Source organism: Canis aureus, chromosome 13 (assembly GCF_053574225.1).
Source record: "Canis aureus isolate CA01 chromosome 13, VMU_Caureus_v.1.0, whole genome shotgun sequence".
Classification (NCBI taxonomy): Eukaryota; Metazoa; Chordata; class Mammalia; order Carnivora; family Canidae; genus Canis; species Canis aureus.
The window spans coordinates 29,584,900-29,606,029 of NC_135623.1; the positions used below are offsets into that span (position 1 = coordinate 29,584,900).

The following is a 21,130-nucleotide window of genomic DNA, read 5'->3' on the forward strand; positions in this document are numbered from 1 at the left end:
TTATGCCCAGAGAAGCTGGGAGATACCTCCTTCTCCTTGGAGACAGCCTATCCCATTAACCAAGAATTCTATCCTTCTTCTTGGTAGTACTTGCTCCTGCACCCCCATATTTTTCATTAACCTTTATATTGTAATAGAATGAACTTTTTGACTCATGCTTTCTTCATTGAACACACCCCTTATTGACCATTTTCATAGCATTCATTGTGACACATTTTTCAATCTAATTGTTTTCTTTCATTTGTTCTTTGTGTCAGAAATCACATCCTCTTGTAAACATTATTCACTTAAGGAATGCAGTAAAATCATCCCTGGTAATATTTAAAATTTTGAAGAAGTTATGTTTTATTCATTTTATTTCATTATACCTTGTGCCTTTTGTGGTTTTGCAGTGCTAATTGATTGTGCATGACAAATGTGCTATTAAAGATGTTCCCTTCTCTGAATTTGTGCATTACATAGTCTATTTAGCTGTTAAAAATTATTTCATTGTTTTTCAGAGTATGAATAACTTGACCAATGAACTGTCACAGGAGATATGTCTAAAGTAACTGAAAGAACTGTGATTTTTTATGGTTATATACTCATCAAAACTCACTCATGAAATAAAACGTAGGCAATATGATGTCATTTTTCAAAGATCCACTCTCCCTGGTTAAGCATTCTCTATTGACAAAATATTTTTAAAAATTCACTTTAACTCTCTTAGTTAGACTCTAAATACTATGCAATATATACTTAAAAGTGACCTGTTTTTAACATAGCACCCCAAATGCCTAACAGTATTAAAAGAGTGTCTTAGCTTGAAAAAGAAACTAAGTTATTATTTGGTTATATTTAAGTCCAAATAATATAACTTAGGAAAATAAAATAGAACTTAAAATAATGATTGCCTATCAGGTAAAGACATAGCACATCAGACATTACTGATTTATTATATTTATCTGACTTTAATCTAGAACTCTTTGAGAAAGAGCCATGCCCTCAACTTATCATGCATTTAACACAATCTCTGTTGCAGGTTACTTAGTTATAGAAAATCCATCAAGTAAGTTTGTTAAATATCTTTTCTTCTTTTTGAATATCAATGCTAGGTTCACAGATTCAATGAATCTTAATGTGTGGTTCCTTTTTTGTATGTTTGCTAGAAAAACCTCCAAGCTGGATATAAATCATAAAAGCATGACTAATTGCATGGTAACTGGAGAAATGCTTTCTCTCTCTCTGGGGTGAAGCTTGCATGTCTGTATTTTAGCTTGGGAAGTAATACGGGGATATTTAAACTCCTTAGGGTTTAAAAACCATGTCATTATGAGAATGAGGTCACTGCAATATTTTATATCTTCTAAAACCTTGTAATGTATAAAATGTTTTCTGTATGACAAAGAGGTATTATGTGCTTTAGGATCCAATGATAACTTTATGCCCTTATATTTACTTGAAAAACTTTCTTCCTTACAATGTTAAATCATTCATATAAAGTCACTGAAAAATTGAAAGAATTTTGTGCCATGGATACAAAGAAAGCACTTACAGGGGAAAGCTAATTTTGTAAATATGACAGAGTGACTTGAAAGGGTTGTGTGGCTATGGGTTTTGAAGTGTCTGTTGTTCTTTGATTTGTTAACTGTACAGCCAGTGCCAATCTAACACGATTCCATTTTATACCTCTCTTTGCTTGGAGGCCGGTAAGCAAGAAATCCTTCCTGCAACATGTTGAAGAGCTTTGCACAAACAACAACCTAAAGTTTCAAGAAGAATTTTCGGTATGTTACTAGCAGTTGTCACAACATTGCCAGACCTCTAGTCGTTTCATGTGTCACATTTCATGTCCATTTTAAGCATGCAAGGCCATGGAGGACTCTGGCCTTGATAATCAATACCCAATTACCAGGTTGATTGTTTGGATAGTAATGTTACACTGGGTGGCCTCTGGTGCAACCTGAACAGAATTATTCACCTACTGTGTGAAGAAAAGGTGTTCTTCTTCAGACCTCCCCAGCCTGAGGCAGCCTGGCCTCATTTCTTCTCTGCTGTCTCATCCAGATGTAGACGGGTGTCTGGAAGGTTGTAGTCATTGGTTTTTGCTGGCATGCGAGATTTAGGCTTTATCATAAATGTTGTTTTTATATTTAAATAATTATTTTAGGTTAAGACTAAATGATTCTATTTTTTATTTGTCTGCATAGTTTATGTTAGTGACATACATGAACCTGAGAACAGAACGTGGTGTTTCCAGAAAATACAAAAATAATTATTATTTCTAGAACTACCTAAAAGTAAAAATAACTGTATTTTATGAGGCCTATTGTTAAGTTACTATGAAATAAACACTATCACATTATGGAGAATATGTGATGTTAACATTCTACTTTAACATTATTTAAAAGTAAGATTAATTATATTGCCATTAGCATTTTGTATATCTATGCATCAGGTATATATCAGATCTATAAATAAGCTTTTTAAAAAATTGTATACTTCTTTTCAAACTTATATGATTATTTTGTGTTATATAAGTAAATGGATTTCTAAATGTCACCAAAAATTTTATTTCTTTTTTTCATGAAATTTTTAGTGTGTGAACCTATGAAACAAAGAATTAAGCAATTGGCTTGAATAATTCAGGATTATAATATTTCAGCCTCTCAGGGAATAATAACAAAATGTGAGAAGATTAATGGTATTTCCTACAGCTCTTTGGTTATGCTTCTTAAGTAATATCGGCCTGGATTTAACAAAATCGATGGTACCATAAAACTTTTCTTAGCATTTACACAGCGAGAACTCGCAATTTTTCAGGAGCAAAAGTGTAATTTCACTAGAATAGGAGCGAACATAATTACATTATGCATGACTGAGTAGATGAAAAGTTTTATTAGCAATAACGTTTTCACGTATATTACACTGAGAAAGTTTCTAGTACAACTTTTTTGGAGATCATGGTTTTAACAACTTGTTTTTCTTTTTTTCTTTTTTTTTCTTTTTTTAATATAAATACATAACCCTATGTATGTAAGAAACTTTTTAAAATACATATCTATGTATATAAGGAACTTTTTAAAAATTATTTTTTATCCTGATGCTGTATTAAGTTTTTTAAAGTGAATTATATTTTAATAAATAAATGCATATTTGATAAACTTTAGAACTCAGACCATACCCATTTATGCCTTAAATATGTGTAAGGTCCTACTGTATGGTAGGCATTGTGTTTGACGTATTGATATATATCAATTGAACACTTAATAGCTAAGTGACTTTGGACAAATCACATAAACCGTCTGTTCCTCAATATCCTTATTTGTAAAATAATAGTATTTATCTCACTCAGTTGTGAATACTAAAATGATTGAATGTGTGTAACACTATGAAGAGTGGCTGACACAAGTATTAGCTATTATGATGGTGACTTCTACCTTAAGGAAGCTCATACTATGAGAAGAACTGCAGACGTGCACAAAAAATACATAAAACACTGTATCATGACAGAGATACACAGAAAGAAGTGAGGATTGACTTTATTTGGATAGCAGTCAGAAAAGACTCAACAAAGAGATGGCCTTTGAGATGAACTTTTGGACAAGCAGAAGACCAATGGGTAGATAAAGGGGGAGGAATATGCCAGAAAGAGAGAAGGAAGACAAAAGCCTAAGGATGCAAAACAGCTTAACTCATCTATGATCCCACTGAAGAGAACAAGCAGTAGGAGAAAGAGCTGGATGAGATGGTGGAGGGAACACAGGGCCTCCAAAGGCTGCCAAGTGTAACATTACTATCCAAACAGTCAACCTGGTAATTGGGTATTGATTATCAAGGTCACAGTCATTTAAATCTATAAACGGAAACTTCTATGTGAAATAATTACAGAAAAAAAGTACCACCTCTCAGGAGATTTCCATTTCACCTTTGTTTCCCCTTCTATTCCTTTGTCTCTTATGAATATGCTGACATATATTCCCAACACCTTGACACAGGAAAACTGTTTTAGGATTCTCTACTTGGTTAAACAAATTCTTTTCTTAGCCTTTTGTGCTAATACATCAGATTTCAGATGCTTACACTCTTTCTCTCTGCTAACACATAGCCACATGCAAAAGACTGGGTTTTCTTTTTGAGGGAAAATAAGGGATAAAGGGACACTTATCTAATAGAAAAATTTATAATAGTGGCAAAAAATTGTAAAAGCACAAAATTTTCATACTTTTTAAGGGATTTGGCAAGTTGAGACTTATTTCTAAAGTGAAAATCTATAAACTTTGTAAATATAAATCACCAGCTCCAAAAAATAATGAACACATTTTCTTGCACCAGCTTTCTTAATGATGAATGGATAATATCATGATTTTTTACCAAAATGTCAAAAATGGATCTCCTTGACTCTTCATCTGGGTCTGATAATTCTTAATCGCACCTTTGCATTCCAGTATCGATTTAACAATGCCTACCGAGAACAGGAATTGACCTTTGGCATCTTCTTAAACTGACCAATGTTGTACCAATTAACAGGCATGAAATCACACTGCCTGAGGAGAAAAAACAAAAAATAAATCACCGAACTCCCTTCTCCTACTAAGTAGACATTAAAATATTAAATAATACTCAGCATGTTCCTGATGAAACCATTAGTAAAGTATGGAAAAGGGTTATTACTAACATGCTTGCCACATCTTAAGAGCTTCCAAAAGTACAAAGAAATTATCCCAGAGAAAGTGAGAGCCCAACTGACCAATTTTTTTCAGGATATTTTCAGTAGACGTTTATGTAAATTCATTGCTATTAATTTGATTTGTTTCTGCAGTTATGAGAGGGGTTTTCAATTTAAAAGCAAAAGGGTTTAGGATAAAGAATTTTTTTTTCCTAAGTAGAATTTCTCATTTACCTCTGAAATAAATCTAAACTTTGCAATGACTTCATTCCACAGGAACTACCAAAATTCCTTCAGGATCTTTCTTCAACTGATGCCGATCTGCCTTGGAACAGAGCAAAAAACCGCTTTCCAAACATAAAACCATGTATGTGCCTTTATTGCCTCTGCTCTCTACCTGCAAAATGTTTTAAAATGAGCACCAACTGTATCTTGGCCTTTGTATTTCTTAAGCCTATTATATTACTATTAATTGAATTACAGAAGGCATTTTATTAGCAGTAATTTTCAAATTGTATCTCTTTTTGCTCTGTTAGTATTTATTAAAGTTGATGTACATGACTTTTAGCTTGTTGGTACAAGGTTCACTTGTGCAGGTGCAAGAAACTGTAGACCTAATAGTTTCTTAGCTTTGTAATTTAACCCATGTAACAAACCTCTCTAACATCTTCCTACAGATCTAGTTCTCAGATGAAAAGAGAAACATGTAACTTTGTGTATTCATTTCCCTTAAAAGCAGGGCAGTGTTTTCTTATGGAATATAAAAAAAAAATGCATTGCCAAATATTCATTGAAGATCAAAGTAAATGTGTGCTTACGAGGATTGGTTTTACAAAGGAAGTAGGGTTGTGCCTCCCCATAGTAAACAAAACTTCATTTTTCAATCAATAAGAAAAGAAACCATATTATCACTTTAAGAATTAGCAGTGATGTAAAAGGAAAAATAAAACATTACTCTGTTGATAATAACTGTATGTTTGATATTACATTTTTTGGACAGATGGACCTACTATCTATATTCTAATTCAATACACTTCATACTATGAAATAAAAAAGTGCTATTTGTGATATTCTGAAATATTGTTAATATTGTCTCAAAATCTAGAATTTTAAAATATTCCTAATTTTAAAATATTTTTCAAAACCATACTAGGAAAATTCCTTATTTAAGAATTTAACTCTTCTATCTAGAAAGACATGGACTTGAAGAAGGATAAAATCATAAAGTGTAAAATCATAAAGGATGTGGATAAGAGGACGTGGACCATTTCTGATATTCTAGAAATCAAGCATAACTGAGGCATGAAGTAAACAAATTTAGGGAAATGTGATAGAGGAAGTAGTAATCTAGTGGAATCTGCTAATTCCCAAGAATTAGGATAGGATGAAAATGCAAATAGCTTTAATCACCCAAAATCCTTTCTGGAACAAAGCAAACTGTAAATAAATGACTTTAAGAGGAAGTTGACAAATCAGACACTATTGTAGGAAACAAGGAATGTTAGTATTGAGTCTCTAAATTTCTATGGCTTGATGTTTCTCAACAGGTCCTTTTGTTTTCCTTTTCAGAGAATTAACCTGGGTTGGATGCATCATAAGTTTAAGAAATATGGAAATTCTCATGTTTTTATATTTGTCTCTACCTAAATTTTTTCTGTACTAGCTGTTTCATGCTTATTCAATGCTCTTCTTGAAAATAAACACTGGGGATCCCTGGGTGGCGCAGCGGTTTGGCGCCTGCCTTTGGCCCAGGGCGCGATCCTGGAGACACGGGATCGAATCCCACGTCGGGCTGCCGGTGCATGGAGCCTGCTTCTCCCTCTGCCTATGTCTCTGCCTCTCTCTCTCTCTCTCTGTGACTATCATAAATAAATAAAAATTAAAAAAAAAAGAAAATAAACACTGTAATCTGATTGAAAGACAGTTACCATGGAATATTTAATATTTATTTATAATCACATATTTGGCTGAAGTAATTTATAATATATCAGTATATATAAAATAAGCAAACCAAATGTAGCTAAATTATTTCCAAAGACCAAAGAGTGTCCAATTTAAAATAAAAAATTGAGATGTTTGCTAGATTTTTTTTTTTCTTTTAAGATTTTAGGAGAAAGACAGTGTGTGTGAGCCAGAAGAGGGACAGAAGAAGAGTGAGGGAGAGAATCTCAAGCAGAACCCACCCCCATCCCCACCCCATCCAGCTGATCATAGAGCCTGACATGGACTCAAAGTCAAGACCCCGAGACCATGACCTGAGCCAGAATCAAAAGTGAGATACCAATTGACTGAGCCACCCAGGTGCCCTAGCAAGATATTTTTTAAATGTGATATTTGAGTCTTTTATTATTAAGATCCCAGTGTATTATTATCTGGATTCACATCATGGCTATAAGAAAAGTCAGACCACATAGCTTATTACTTAGAAGACAAGAGAGTAAGCATGGTCAATGAAAATAAATAAACAACCTTAAAGCAACAAGAAGCTGAAATGTATAATTGCCCAGTTTCATCAAATCTGAGGCTAAGGCAAAAAATAATTGCTAACAATGGAATTATGTTGTAAACCAAGGATATTTGGGATATTATAATTAGAATTTCATGCATTTTTCACCTTTGTTAGAGTCTAAAGGATGACATCATATTGGTTTTTTTTTTTTTTTGCTTTTTTCTTGATTTCAGTACAGAAAACATAATTTTTCAAATAATGGATTACATCTACATTCAATATCCTTTAATGGATTTGTAGGGGAAAACTTTTCCTTAGCTATCCTTTCAGAGAGTTGTAGGTCCATTAAGAAATAATTTTGTTAGGTAGATTTCTCTATTTTTCAAGAATGGGATTAGAATAATTTAACTCAACTGATATGTACTGCCTGCTGTATAGTAAAAATGCTAAGAAAGCATAGGCTCTAATCAAATTTCCTTGGCTACAGTCCTGTGTACCTACTAACTGCCTTAGTGACTGTACATATTGTTCAGTGGTGCCCGCCTCATAAGGTTATTGTGAGGGTTGGATGAAATAATTATATAAATCACTGTGCCCAGTACTGGAACATGGAAAACTCTCCATGTTAATTCTTATGATTGTTAGTAATAAATAGATTGCTTACTTTTAAAAGCTGTTAACTTTCTGGGTGAATAAGATTTAATAACAGGCCCTTAGTGTCTATACTCTGGACATAACAAGTCCACTTCCCCAACGTGGGTTAGAAGGCGACCTATAAACTCACAGCCATCTCTGAGCCACCCCTGCCACACACAGTACAGTACACACCCACACACACACAGTACAAGCAAATGAGATGTTTAAACTAAATATATTCACCCACTGTGCTTGCAGAGAAGCCATTAAGCTGAAGAAACATTTTTTTTCTCCCATAGAGAATGAATTCATTTTAATAGACTGAATTTTAGCTTGAGACAGCTTAGTGAAGTGCATTGTTTCCCCTGAGTAATGTAGGAAGTAGGATTTCAAATATCACAGTGCATTTTAGAAGATATTAGCTTACAGGGCTTTAAGATACTAGAATTAGCAGCAAATGTTTGCTGAAGGGATTTCCAAATCTCTGTTTGATAGGACACTATGACCTTCAGAAATGTTCCAACACCACAAAGAAAAGTGTAGCTTACTGTTGACTCAGATAGTTATAAGCAGGCATATAGAGTGAATAGAAACCTGATGGCTTCCCTTCCTAAGTCACAGGACTAGCCACAATGTCATTAAAATATTTAGATCAGGGGAACCTGGGTGGCTCAGTGGTTGAGCATCTGCCTTCAGCTCAGGTTGTGATCCTGGCTGGGATCCCAATTCGATCCTGGAGTGTAGTTCCACGTCGGGCTCCCTGCTTGGAGCCTGCTTCTCCCCCTGCCTGTGCCTCTGCCTCTCTCTCTCTCTCTCTCTCTCCCTCTCTCTCTCTCTCTCTCTGTCTCTCATGAATAAATAAATAAAATCTTTTTAAAAACTCTTAGATCATACCAAATTCAAAGTCTTTGGGACATTAATAATTTGCATAAATTTGCTTAAACATTCCCCATCTCTAAACCTATTGGGCAGATCATTTTAATGACTAACAATACAGCAAAGTCATTTAACATGTAACATATGCTTAAATTGTAATCAGCTTTAAAAGTTCCATAAGCTTTCATGTAAGCTTTTCTCAAGAGGATTCTACAAAATAAATATTATAACTATGTATTTTAAGTGAATTAATGAAAGAGCCGAGAAGGTAAGGAATTCACCCAAAGCCATTCATATGGTAGACAAATCTAGAATTCAAACCCAAGCCCATTTACCCATTTTTCCTCTACTACCAAGTGCTTCCACAATGAGCTTAAAAAACACTTCAAAATAATTATGTAGTAAGAGGTATTTTCTATCATTTCCATGCCTAGCTAAAATTAGCACTGGACATTCCATTGAAATACCAACTGTAATACCAATTTGGTAAAAATCCTTGGGAAAAAAAATAATTGAACCTCCTTTTTGAAGAAAAATAATGGTTAGGAGCATCTAGGTTTACCAGATCTGAAAATATTCTGGAGAGTAACAATTAAAAGTTTGGTATTAAAGAAAAATTAGGCAGATAAATTAATAATTAATTAATAGTCCAGAAATAGAAATAGGCCTAGAAATGCATAGAGAAATCTGGTGTGTAATAGGAGTGGTATTTTGGGAGTGAAGGGAGTGATGGAATGTTAACAAACTGGGACTGCTTGTTGTTACAAATGGCAACAAAGAAACAATAAAAGATGTATTTTACCTACTTCCATAAAAAATAATAAATCCCAATGGATCAAAGATTGAAGAGGCTAAAACAAAAGCAGAAAAACCCATTAAAGTTCTAGAAGAAAATATGGATTTGTAAAAATAAAAATATTGGTGTGACAGACATCTTTGTATGAGTGACACAAGAAGCCATAATGACGCCATGAGAAAAAATAATTGGAATTTTGATTATTAAGAAATGTACATTTTATGTATGGCAAGATAGCTAGCTACACTGATGGATAGAGTCAAAAAATGACAAGAAAATTTCAAGACATCATATGTATTGAATATGTAACATAATTTTTGTATAAAAAAATTTTTTTTAAATAGAAAAATAGTACAATATGTAAAGGCCATTAATGGAAGAGGTATTTAAAATGGCTAATACACAAACCAAGAAGCTCAGTTCAATTGCTTTCACGTTTAAGGAAATAAAAATAAGTATTATGAGACATAACTTGTATCTGTCAAAATACCATGAATTAAAATGTTTAACAGTATCTTGTAGTAGGAAAAGAGGAAACAGAATTATTCAAATACTTTTCAAACACTTTTGTTCAGAGTATAAGTTGATAGAGAAAAATTTGACAATATCTTTCAAAATTTGAAATGCACAATAGGATTTGGGAATTTTACTGCTGGTAATATATTCTACAAACACACTACAACAGATATGCAAAAAGTTTGGTTATATTTATTCAGCATCTTACAATAACAAAATGAGATCAATTTAAATCATCATGAGTTCAATTAGTACATTATATTCAAACAATAAAATACTCTATGACTGTTTAAAATAATGAGCTAGACATTTTTGTTTATGGAAATTTTTTTATGATATGGAAAGATACAAGCAAATGAAAAATGCAGAAAAGAGTATATATTACCCCATTTGTGGTTAATTTTCATGAATATGTATAGCAGATTCTGGAAATACATATAAAAATATATTAATAGTCATTTTCTCTGGGTATTGGAAATAGGAGATAAGAGGGAACTTCTACTTCGGTTTTACAACCATCTGTAGTGTTTGATGTTAGATCATTAATTTCTTTGTATTACTTTTGTAGTAGGAAAAAAAAGTAGTAGCAACTTAAATAATGAATCAGCATCAATTTCTTATATTTCCTTCTAGATAATAACAACAGAGTGAAGCTGATAGCTGATGCTAGCATTCCAGGATCAGATTATATCAATGCCAGTTATGTTTCTGTAAGTTGCTATTTGTTTATGTTGGGTTTTTTTTTCAGTTTTTTTATGTTTTTTTATGTTTTGTTTCTTATAAAACAATTGCAATTGTTGCAATTTACCAACAATCATTTCACTAATAAGTAACAGATATAGAACTTCAAGCTAAATATCCCCAGGCCTTTCCACTATTTAATATTTGTCAGTGTATTCTTTGTACACACGAGGTCTGTCAATCTCTATTACAAAAAAAAAAAAAGTCAGATAGTTATGTCCATACAATATAAAAATTTTATGTTCTTCTTGCCATCTAGATTTTCAGTCCTTCAAGGCAACTATGATGTCATGTTCTTTTATCCTCAGCTGCTTGTAGAAAATGCACTGCATTGTAGCTGCTCAAAAAACATAAATGAACCAATGTGAGTTGAATTGTGACATGCCTATTGTACTCTCTGGCACATTATAGATAATAAATCTTTGGTGCATTGGATTAAAAATTGAGTGAAATCCAGGTATTTTAGGAATCTCTCTCTCTCTCCTTCATCTTCCCTATGGCTCTTTGACCCTCTTAGTGCCCATCACTATCACAGGTACATAGAAACTTTAAATGCACCCGAGACTTCTACTCAGGGTGACACAATCATGGAATTGCATTTGTGGTTATTTGATTCAACCATTCACCTTAGAACTGTTTCTGAAAATATCCTGATAATTAGATGCTAGCTTCTTTTGGCATTGATTCACTACTTCCTCCTAAGGCAGATGATTCTATCTCTGAATAATTCCAATATACAGCTGTTTAAAAAAAAAAAAAAGAGGAAAAAAGAAAGAGATATGCTTTCTTATATTTTCACCCACTGGCTTCAATTCTAACATACAGCAAAGTTAGCCATCCTTATCAGGGTGTCTGTACAGACACTTCAGGGTTTCCTCTAGTGTCTACAGTCTTTATTCTTTTGTTATTCACAGGTCACCACTCCCAGTCCTGCCCTTTGGTCCCTGTAGGACTCTGCTTATAGGATGCTCCATCCTTTCTCCATGAACATAACTTGTTCTGTGTCCCATTCACTTGAAGCCCCTGTTAAGGGGGAAGATTTCATTCTAAATTCTATATTGGTTGATAATGACTCCAAAATTGCTATCATATATTGGGTCCTATTGTGAAAGGAAGACGTAATGGGAGAATTTAAGATTTCTTGTTAGGGGAAATGAGGGAGGACTTGGAGAAGTTAAAGCATCCTTTGAATTCCAGCCTATTTTTATGCAAGAACGTTAAATTCATTTTGAAAAACCACACACATTTTCTATTGTGGTGACATCTGTTAGTCACTTATCAAATGATTGATTCCCTTGAAAATGTATTCTTTTATAAAGATTTTGGTGAAATCTTGGGCTTACTAATTTTCATCACAGCCTAAATTCTATAGCATGTTGAAGTTTTACTTTGATTTACAGAATGATACATATATGCATTTCAATTTAATCAATGTGCTAATGATCATATGTTTTGTGAGATTATAGAACAGGGCAAGGGCAAATGGTTTTATAAGTGGTCTATTGATTTGTACCATTTTTATTCACTAATAAGCATGTACGAAAGAATAATTCACCTTCTCTAATGTTCAACCAGAGATGGGATGACAGTACACAGGATATGAATATGATTAGAAAGGAAACTGACAGTTTTAGTCGGTGTAACTAAACTGCACAGATTTACATAAACAGGAATATTCATGAACACTCAGTAACCCCTCTAAATATTATAGGTTGTCAGGAAACAGCCATAAGAAGATGATAATGCAGAGTGAGCAATAAACTAAGAATTCTGAATATATATATATATATATATATATATATATATATATATATATCCTGCTATAATCAAGCGATGTTGTAATATAGTAAATCTTACAACAAAGTCACTATGACCCATATGTAATGATATGCACAATCAGTACTGAGCTGCATGGTAAGCAGGCCCAGATGGAAAGCCCTCTACGTTAAGGGAGATTTCAGAATTGGGGTGGAAGTATATTATTGCTCTCAGCTTTTAGGTAAATCTCCTTTGCTTGGAATGCCAATGCTTGGTCTTCTGTTATCTCCTCCACCACCAAACACTTGAATTATCTAGAGCCCAATCTTTGAATTTACTGTTTTGTTCCAAATTAATATCTTTTGATAATTTCATCCATTTTTGTGTTTTAACTGAAACCTATGTGATGATTACTTTCAAATGTATGTCTCCAGTTTGCATCTCTTCCTGGATTCCAAACTTATATACCCAATTGACTTATGATATTCCCACTTGAATATTTAACAAGGATTTCAAGTTTAATATGTGCATAATGGATTCCTAATTTTCCCTTCAAATCTGTATATCCCAAAGTTTTCCCCATCTTCTTTTGAAGTTTTTATTGATTCTTCTAATTCTCTTATACCCAATATCCAATCCATCAGTAAATTCTCTTGACTCTGTCCTTAACATACATCCAGGTTCTACCACTCCTCACCATCCCCCAACTATCACCTTGGTTAGATCATTGCAGTAACCTTCTAGCTATTTCCCTCCTTTCACCTTTTAACCCTGATAGGCTGGTCTTCTTAGAGAAACCAGAGCAAAGCTGTTAAACCATACACTCTCTTTGCTCAAAACCTTTCAACAGCTTTGGTAAAAACAAAAGTCTTGTAATTACCTGCCAGGACCTAATGCACCCTTATCCTTCCTCCTTTCTTCTTTCTTATGTCATCTTCTAGAACTGTCCCCCCTCATTTACTCCACTGTAGCCACGTGGTGTTCATAGAAAATTCTAGACACACTTTTCCTTTAATGTTGTTACACTTGACTTTCTATCTGGAACACTGTCCCCCAAATCCTGCAGAGCTTACTCCTTTGCTTCTTCAGGTCTTTCCTAAGAGATCAGATCACCGGTGAGTCTTTTCTGAACATCCTATTTTCTGAAAACCCTCTCTCATAGCACTTACCACTTTTAAAAGTTCTATGTAATTTGCTTATTTCACAGACTTATTAATGGATTTAATAGCTACCTCCCCCACTGGAATATAAAATAAATGAGAATTGGAATTTTCGAGTCTTTTGTCAGTGATGAATCCCCATTTCCTAGGACAGCTTGGCACACAGTAGGAACTCATAAATATTATTTCAGTGAAGGAATGTACATATTTTAATACTGCAAAGAAATCAACCAAAATATAAATGGTACTTCATTCTGGATAGTGGGATTGTGAGTGAATTCCACATTCTATTATATATTTTACAACTAGTATATTGTTATGTATTGCTCAAAAACTAAAAAGAAAAATACTGCATATATAGATGTTGATTTAATGTTGTAATTATATCCCTTAGGGATACTTATGTCCAAATGAATTTATTGCCACTCAAGGTCCATTACCAGGAACAGTTGGGGATTTTTGGAGAATGGTATGGGAAACCAGAGCGAAAACATTAGTAATGCTAACACAGTGTTTTGAAAAAGGACGGGTAAGTTATTTGAAAATCTTTTCACAAGATGTTATTTTGCAATTGCTTTAATATATGTGTGACAATTTCAGCCAATACTGTGAGTCATCAATAACTTGGACATCTATAAGGCAGTTTTAATTTTGTAGCCATAACTGATATATATATCAACGTAACAGTAGTTCTTACGACTGGTGATTTTCCCTGAATACAGATCAGATGCCATCAGTATTGGCCAGAGGACAACAAGCCAGTTACCGTCTTTGGAGATATAGTGATTACAAAGCTAATGGAAGATGTTCAAATAGATTGGACCATCAGGGATCTGAAAATTGAAAGGGTAAAAAAAAAAAAAAAAAAAAAAGCGACAAGGGGGGAACATAGTAGTAAATATGAATGCTCTAAATATCTAAAAGTAGATTAATTTCTAGAATTGTCCCTTGCAACAACACCTCTATATTGAACAGTACTTTCCTATTATTTTCTAAATAGAAGTTTCTGTTGGTAGCTGACTGCAACATCTATGTCACTGTGTTTAATTCCAAATCTCGTGGTTAAAGTTTATATTAATCACTTAGCATCAAATTCTTAGGTAGACAAGGGGAAAAAAGAAGAAAACAACTAGATCATTAGGTTTTTCTTTGATGAAAAAACTGTAATATTTAACTTGAAACAGGAATTTCCCTAATCAGTCATCTCTTTCTTCATCTACATAATTTGATTTTCTACTTAACCCAGAACGAGTACAGAAGATGCAGTATGAGATTCCACTTTATCAGTTTGTATCAAAGCCTACACACGCAGAAAATAATACAAGGATCTTTTTTGCTTTCTGGCATTATCAGACACTCAATACCTGTGTTCTGAATAATAGGTTAATGTGCTTATTTAATTTTGGATCAAAATTATTTTAAAATCTACTATACTGTGCTACCAAATATTGCTCTATGTTTGAATATAAACATTCTATATTATCATCTGTTTGCAAGTTTTTTTTATTATTTCCAGTCATTCCAAAAGGTAATTTGCTGTATAGTAGCAATAGTAGAAGATCTGTCTTGCAGAAAATCATGAAAGACAGAGTTTCTTCTGTTTGGTAAATAGTCGTTTTTAAAAGATCACCTTCAAAATGTAGGACATCAGCTACCGTAAACCTTCACTGTGGTACTTTAATAACAATATCATGCTTCTTTAATCTGTCACATTACGTAGCATGGAGATTGCATGACTGTTCGACAGTGTAACTTTACTGCTTGGCCTGAGCATGGGGTCCCTGAAAACAGTGCCCCTCTGGTTCACTTTGTAAAACTGGTTCGAGCAAGCAGAGCCCATGACACCACACCTATGATTGTTCACTGCAGGTAAGGAAGAGATTTTCAGAACCTTAAATGAAATACTAAAAATGATTTTAAAAGCCAATGTAAAAGCCTTTTTATTATCATGATACCGTTGATTATTTTCTGGCGGAATGTTAATGTTGCTTCATTCTAATTTCCAGCTTTCAGATGTTTTACTGGTTAAAATGTACCAAACTATAGCTTTATTAAAGGTTAGATGGCAAAAATAAAATGAATAGGGAAGGTATCTAAAAGCAAGCAATAAAAAAAAAAAAAAGAAAGAAAAGTGAGCAATCTTACTGGTAAGGGGCTTTTCCCAAACTCTTTTTTTTTTAATAATAAATTTATTTTTTATTGGAGTTCAATTTGCCAACATACAGAATAACACCCAGTGCTCATCCCGTCAAGTACCCCCCTCAGTGCCCGTCACCCATTCACCCCCACCATAAGGGTCCCCCCTCATTCCTCCCTCCCCTTCCACCTCCCCTTGACTGGATTATGCCTCTCAAAGGAAAGTCTTTAATTTTTTTGTTTAATTGTAGCCCCTCATTGATGTATGTATGTGTCTGTGTGTTGGATTTAAAGATTTTTACAAATAAGCATCTGATCCTTTATTATATCAATTGCTATTAGTCTACAACCATAATTAAAAATCTTTTCATAAAAGCAGATTTTTATATTTGAGTTGTAAAGAATAAAAGAAAATGAAATTTAAAATAAAGACCAAATTAAGTGACCAACCCAAGTATGACAATAATTTTTTACAAACTTTAGTTACTTACATGTCTTCCTTTGACTAGCTCTTTGAGCATGGTTAAGGGAATATAACTATAAATTGAAGTTTTTCTCTGCTTTATTTTCATTGGTATTTAATACTCTAAGAATAAAACTCAAGGTTGTTTAGAATTCAGAATTTTTCTGGACAGATTGATTTGATTGTTTTCTAACATAATAAATCTAAGTAAGTCTCAACTTGTCTCTTCAACCATTGGTTTATAAATTAGAGAAAAAGTAGGTTATGATACACTATTTTTGTGCACCTGAGTGGCTCAGCCATTTAAGCATCTGCTTTTGTCTCAGGTCATGATCTCAGGGTCCTGGTATTGAGCCCGACATCCGGCCCCTGGCTCTTCTGAGGGCCTGCTTCTCCCTCTCCCTCTGCTGCTCCCCCTGCTTGTGCTCATGCTCCTTCTATCAAATAAATTAAAAAAATTTTTAAATAATATACTGTTTTATGATTTCACTTACATGAGATATCTAGAATAGATGAATTCATAGAGACAGAAAGTAGAATTATAGTTTCCAGTGACTCCAGGGAGAGCGAGAAGGACAATTATTATTTAATGGGTACATTATTTAATTAGTTGTTTAATGAGAATGTCTGTTTGGGATAATGAAAAAGTTCTGGAAATGGATGATGGTGACAATTGCACAATATTAAGAGTGTGCTTAACACCAACTGAGTTGTGTCCTTAAAAATGCTTAAAATGGTAAATCTTATGTATTCTTTACTGCAATAAAAAATTTAAGTAACTGTATCTTGGTCACATTAATAATTAATAAATCATTAATTTCAATAATTCTAATAATTGATAAATTTTCTAATAGGTATCTACTAAAATTAATGTGGTTAAAGATGTAAGAAGATATTAATCCATCCAGATTTTTTACTTTTATTTAGAGGAAAAAATCACTATGGAATTTAAATTATTATATATTTCCCAGGAGTATTGTGAATTTTTTTTTAAATTACAAGGGTAATACATAAATGCTTGCTCATTATAAAATATCTAAATAATGCCTAGATTTAAAAAGTATATAGAACAAAAAGTAAAAGCGTTATTTTTACCCTCCCAATTCCATTTCCGCTCCCCATATGTAACATTTTCAACAGAATAGTATATAGTGCAAATAGAGTAACAGTTTGTTTTTAAAGTCAATGATTGCTTTTAAGCTGGATCATTGATGATTAAAACCTTTAATAGACAGTAGCTGCCTTCAGCTTCTCTGTGTCTTGCACATACACTGCACTGCCACTAACATCTGTTAGAAAGTACCTAACATTACCCTTGTGGCCTCAAAAAGAGTAGAGAGCAGATAGTAAAGTGTAGTAAATATAGCATCTTGTATAGACTTGTCAAATCACTACATTGTACACCTGAAACTAATGTCACATTGTGTATCAATTATACTTTAATCAAGAATAAAAAAGAGTTAGAGTCTCCTTCTTTGTGATTAAAATGGATAAAAGAGATCAGGAAAAAAGTATGCTCATATTAATAATTGTCTTTTAGTATCATTTAAAACCGTGTACTAAATTTTTATCTCTAACTCCAACTTCTCACCTCAACTTAGGCATACATTTCACTTCCAGTTCAATGTGACGACCTGAATGACCGTAAAACTCTTAAAATTTGATGTGCCTAAAACAGAACACTGGATTCAATCTCCAAATTTCACTCCTCCTTCTCATCCCCCATCCTGGTAAATGGCAAATCCATTCTGTCTCCTGCCAAAACCCCAGAGTCTTCCTCCACTCTGCTCTTCCTTTCATGGTCCACCTGCAGCCCTGCAGCAGATGCTCTGATGCCTCACTCGCCCCTCTCACTTCCCCACTGCACTCTCCCCACCCTGGGCTCCTTGCTCTTCTTCAAACCCACAAAACCTGCTCCACTAAAATCTGTTCTCCCCCCACTCCCTCTGGCTGCGGTGCTCCTCTCCCAGACACCCACACTGTGTGCCTCCTTATGCAAGTTTCTTTCCAAATATTACATAATCAGAGACACCTTCTCCTTAACCTGATTTATCTTTCTTCATAGAATTTATTACCACCGGGCACATTCTATGCATGTTTGCTTATTTGTGTCCTGCCCTTCTCTGTCCTCTACAGGGTCAGCTCCATAAGTGCAGGGACTTTGTAGTATTGTTCAAAGCTGTACCCCAGATGCCTAGGACAGAGTCTGACACTCAAGATATATTGAATGATATAATGACAGATAACACTGTTCGGTATATGTGTATATGTGTTACCATCATCAAATTATGTTGTAATGCTCATTATTTCTTGTATGGTTGAATCATGGGATATTGCTAAGATTCGACAATTTCTTACTTACAAAACCGGCACTTCAGTGTTGTTCAAAGTGACATTTATAAGACTAGGTGACCTTCCAAATGTCTTTTGTTGTTCTTTTTCTATTTTCTTCTTATGTTAACCATTCAAGTACCAAGAGTCTTGTCTTTCTGATGGGAATTTCTGAATAACTCTTACCAAGTTTAACAATTCAGTTTCTATGGAGCACGTACTTGTCCCTGGGTGTTAAACTAATTTCTTAAAAGGAAATAGCTTTTCAGTTTATTATCTATAGGAAGTAAAAAAAAAAAACAAAAAACAAAACAAAACAAAAAAAAACCCTAATAAATGAAAGAGAAAAGAGCACATGAGAGATTGCCAATAAGATGCAGAGAATATGCTATAGGGCTAAACAATGGGCATTTTTAATGTTTAGCATTTCTATTGGTAACCAAAAATATGTTCAATACAAAGTTTCTTAACAAATTTCTAAAAAGATTTTATTTCTTTTTCTGAGACAGAGCAAGTGAGGGAGAGCACGAACAAGGGGAAGGGGCCGAGGGAGAGGGATAAGCGGACTCCCCGCTGAGCAGGGAGCAAGGCCCCAGGGATCATACCTTGAGTCAAAGGTTATGACACTTAACCAGCTGATCCACAGGTGCCCCAAGAATTTTCAACAATTTTTTAAAATTCTCTATACTTCTCCAGCTACACCCCTTATAATATTATGAAAAAGAAGGAAAAGTGGTTTAAAAAAAAAAAAAACCTCAAACATTTGATAGAGTGCTAAAATTAATCATCTTGATCTCTCTAGACACTGTTGATAACAGTACAAATCCAAAGACACTCCAAAACAAATTTCCTCTAAAGAAGAAAAGGACTTGTGTAGAATTTATTACTACAGTAGTTCTCTTTCTTTATTGCTTGCTGTCAATTTGAACAATGTTCATGTGGTTTTGCCATTCCTGCAGTGCTGGAGTTGGAAGGACTGGAGTTTTTATTGCTCTGGACCACTTAACACAACATATAAATGATCACGATTTTGTGGATATATATGGATTGGTAGCTGAACTGAGAAGTGAGAGAATGTGCATGGTACAGAACCTGGTAAGATATCTAAAAGTGTGTGCAGCGTCAGCTCTGGAACTTCTCCAAGGGAGGATCTTAGTGGCAGCAGTCTGGTTGGGCTTGGACATGAAACTTTATTTGCATAGCAGACACTGTTTTTCTACATTATAAAGGGATTTGAGAAGGGCAGGCCACGGGGCCCAGTCACCCCTCAGCACTGTTCCTGACTGCTCCTCCTAGCTTGTTTATACTGATAAGCATATAGAGAGGAATTTAAAAATTGATCTGTCTTTAGTATTTGGCAAATTTGGGAAGCTTCGTAAATGAGTCGAATCAAATTCTTTTATAAACATGCTAAGCGTTATGTTTGGGAAAAGCTTAAAATATTGACCATTACGGGGTTCTGTGTATTTCCCTTGTCCATTTTTATTCCTATTGTATATTAATGCTAATAACAATTGTAATAGCATCTAATCAACTAATTCCCTGGGAGTTTTTTATTTTGTTGTTTTGGTTTAGAGGCAAAAATATTGATAAAATATATAGATTTTTCTTCATTAAAAAAATCACGGGGATCCCTGGGTGGCTAAGCGGGCCTTTGGCCCCGGTTGTGATTCTGGAATCCTGGGATCGAGACCCACATTGGGCTACCTGCATGGGGCCTGCTTCTCCCTCTGCCTGTGTCTCTGCTTCTCTCTCTCTCTCTGTGTCTTTCATGAATAAATAAATAAAAATCTTTTAAAAAATCACGCAGTATAATGGTAACAAGACTAAAAACCTTATATGAATGTCTAGTGAGTTCCATATTCTATAATAATCCTTTAGATATATTATCTTATTTAACCCTCTATTTGTAAAGCAGTGCCAATAAAACTCATCAACAGACTAGTTTGCTTTGCTCTACAAATAGGAACGCAGAGGTTCCATTCAGAGAATTTAAGTGATATTTCAAGATTATACAATTAATATTTCAGGATCAAAATTCAAGCCCAAGTCTGTCTAACTATAATATATAAGATGTTTCTATCTGTATATTTGGATTGGTATTTCTATACTCTTCAGATGGAAATTTTCTCACAGTAAGTATACAGATCAGCTGTAATAATATTTTCCACAATACCTACTGGAAAACACATATAGCATCATAGTTGTTAAAGTGTAAAAAAATAGGTTCTTTGCTAAAATAAGTTTGAAAAGAAGTTAAACTGATCTTAGAGTTTCTTAAATCCTCTGTGCATTGACACTTACAAATGCAGAGCCCTTATGAACATCGTTTCCCAAATTTATATGATTGTGAGATCCTCGAACCTCATTTGACCCCAGAACCTATAATGCCACGTAGGGGGAACATTAATGTTCTTAGGAAAAAAGCTGCTCTAGACCAGAGACATCTAGACTTTGTGGACTGCACGTCCCTTTCAGGAAGAATGTTTGAACATTCAACTCTAATAAATCTATATTTATTTTTAAATGTAGATTAAACAGTTATGTAAATTATAAAACATACACAAAATGAGAAATCAAAAAACAGATAAAGATCAAGTAAGCAATATTTTGAAATCTT

At 33.9% G+C, this 21,130-nt stretch overlaps 1 protein-coding gene and 1 long non-coding RNA gene across 5 annotated transcripts in view; one reads left to right on the forward strand and one right to left on the reverse strand.

The window, feature by feature from the left end:
* The window catches only part of PTPRQ (protein tyrosine phosphatase receptor type Q), a 246,333-nt gene that overhangs the window by 216,868 nt on the left and 8,335 nt on the right, over positions 1-21,130 (forward strand). For all 3 annotated transcript variants that reach the window (XM_077845626.1, XM_077845627.1, XM_077845628.1), the window contains 7 exons: positions 1,685-1,766; positions 4,925-5,015; positions 10,555-10,631; positions 13,975-14,109; positions 14,303-14,428; positions 15,301-15,449; positions 19,470-19,605. In XM_077845626.1, the coding sequence (XP_077701752.1) occupies positions 1,685-1,766; positions 4,925-5,015; positions 10,555-10,631; positions 13,975-14,109; positions 14,303-14,428; positions 15,301-15,449; positions 19,470-19,605 (796 nt within the window). The remainder of the gene's footprint in view (positions 1-1,684; positions 1,767-4,924; positions 5,016-10,554; positions 10,632-13,974; positions 14,110-14,302; positions 14,429-15,300; positions 15,450-19,469; positions 19,606-21,130) is intronic.
* The window catches only part of LOC144282242 (uncharacterized), a 75,867-nt gene that overhangs the window by 24,702 nt on the left and 30,035 nt on the right, over positions 1-21,130 (reverse strand). Inside the window, exon 2 of one of the 2 annotated variants that reach the window (XR_013350584.1) lies at positions 4,449-4,526. The exons of the other annotated variant lie outside the window; for it this stretch is intronic. This is a non-coding gene — a long non-coding RNA (uncharacterized LOC144282242). The remainder of the gene's footprint in view (positions 1-4,448; positions 4,527-21,130) is intronic. 2 annotated transcript variants of the gene reach the window in all.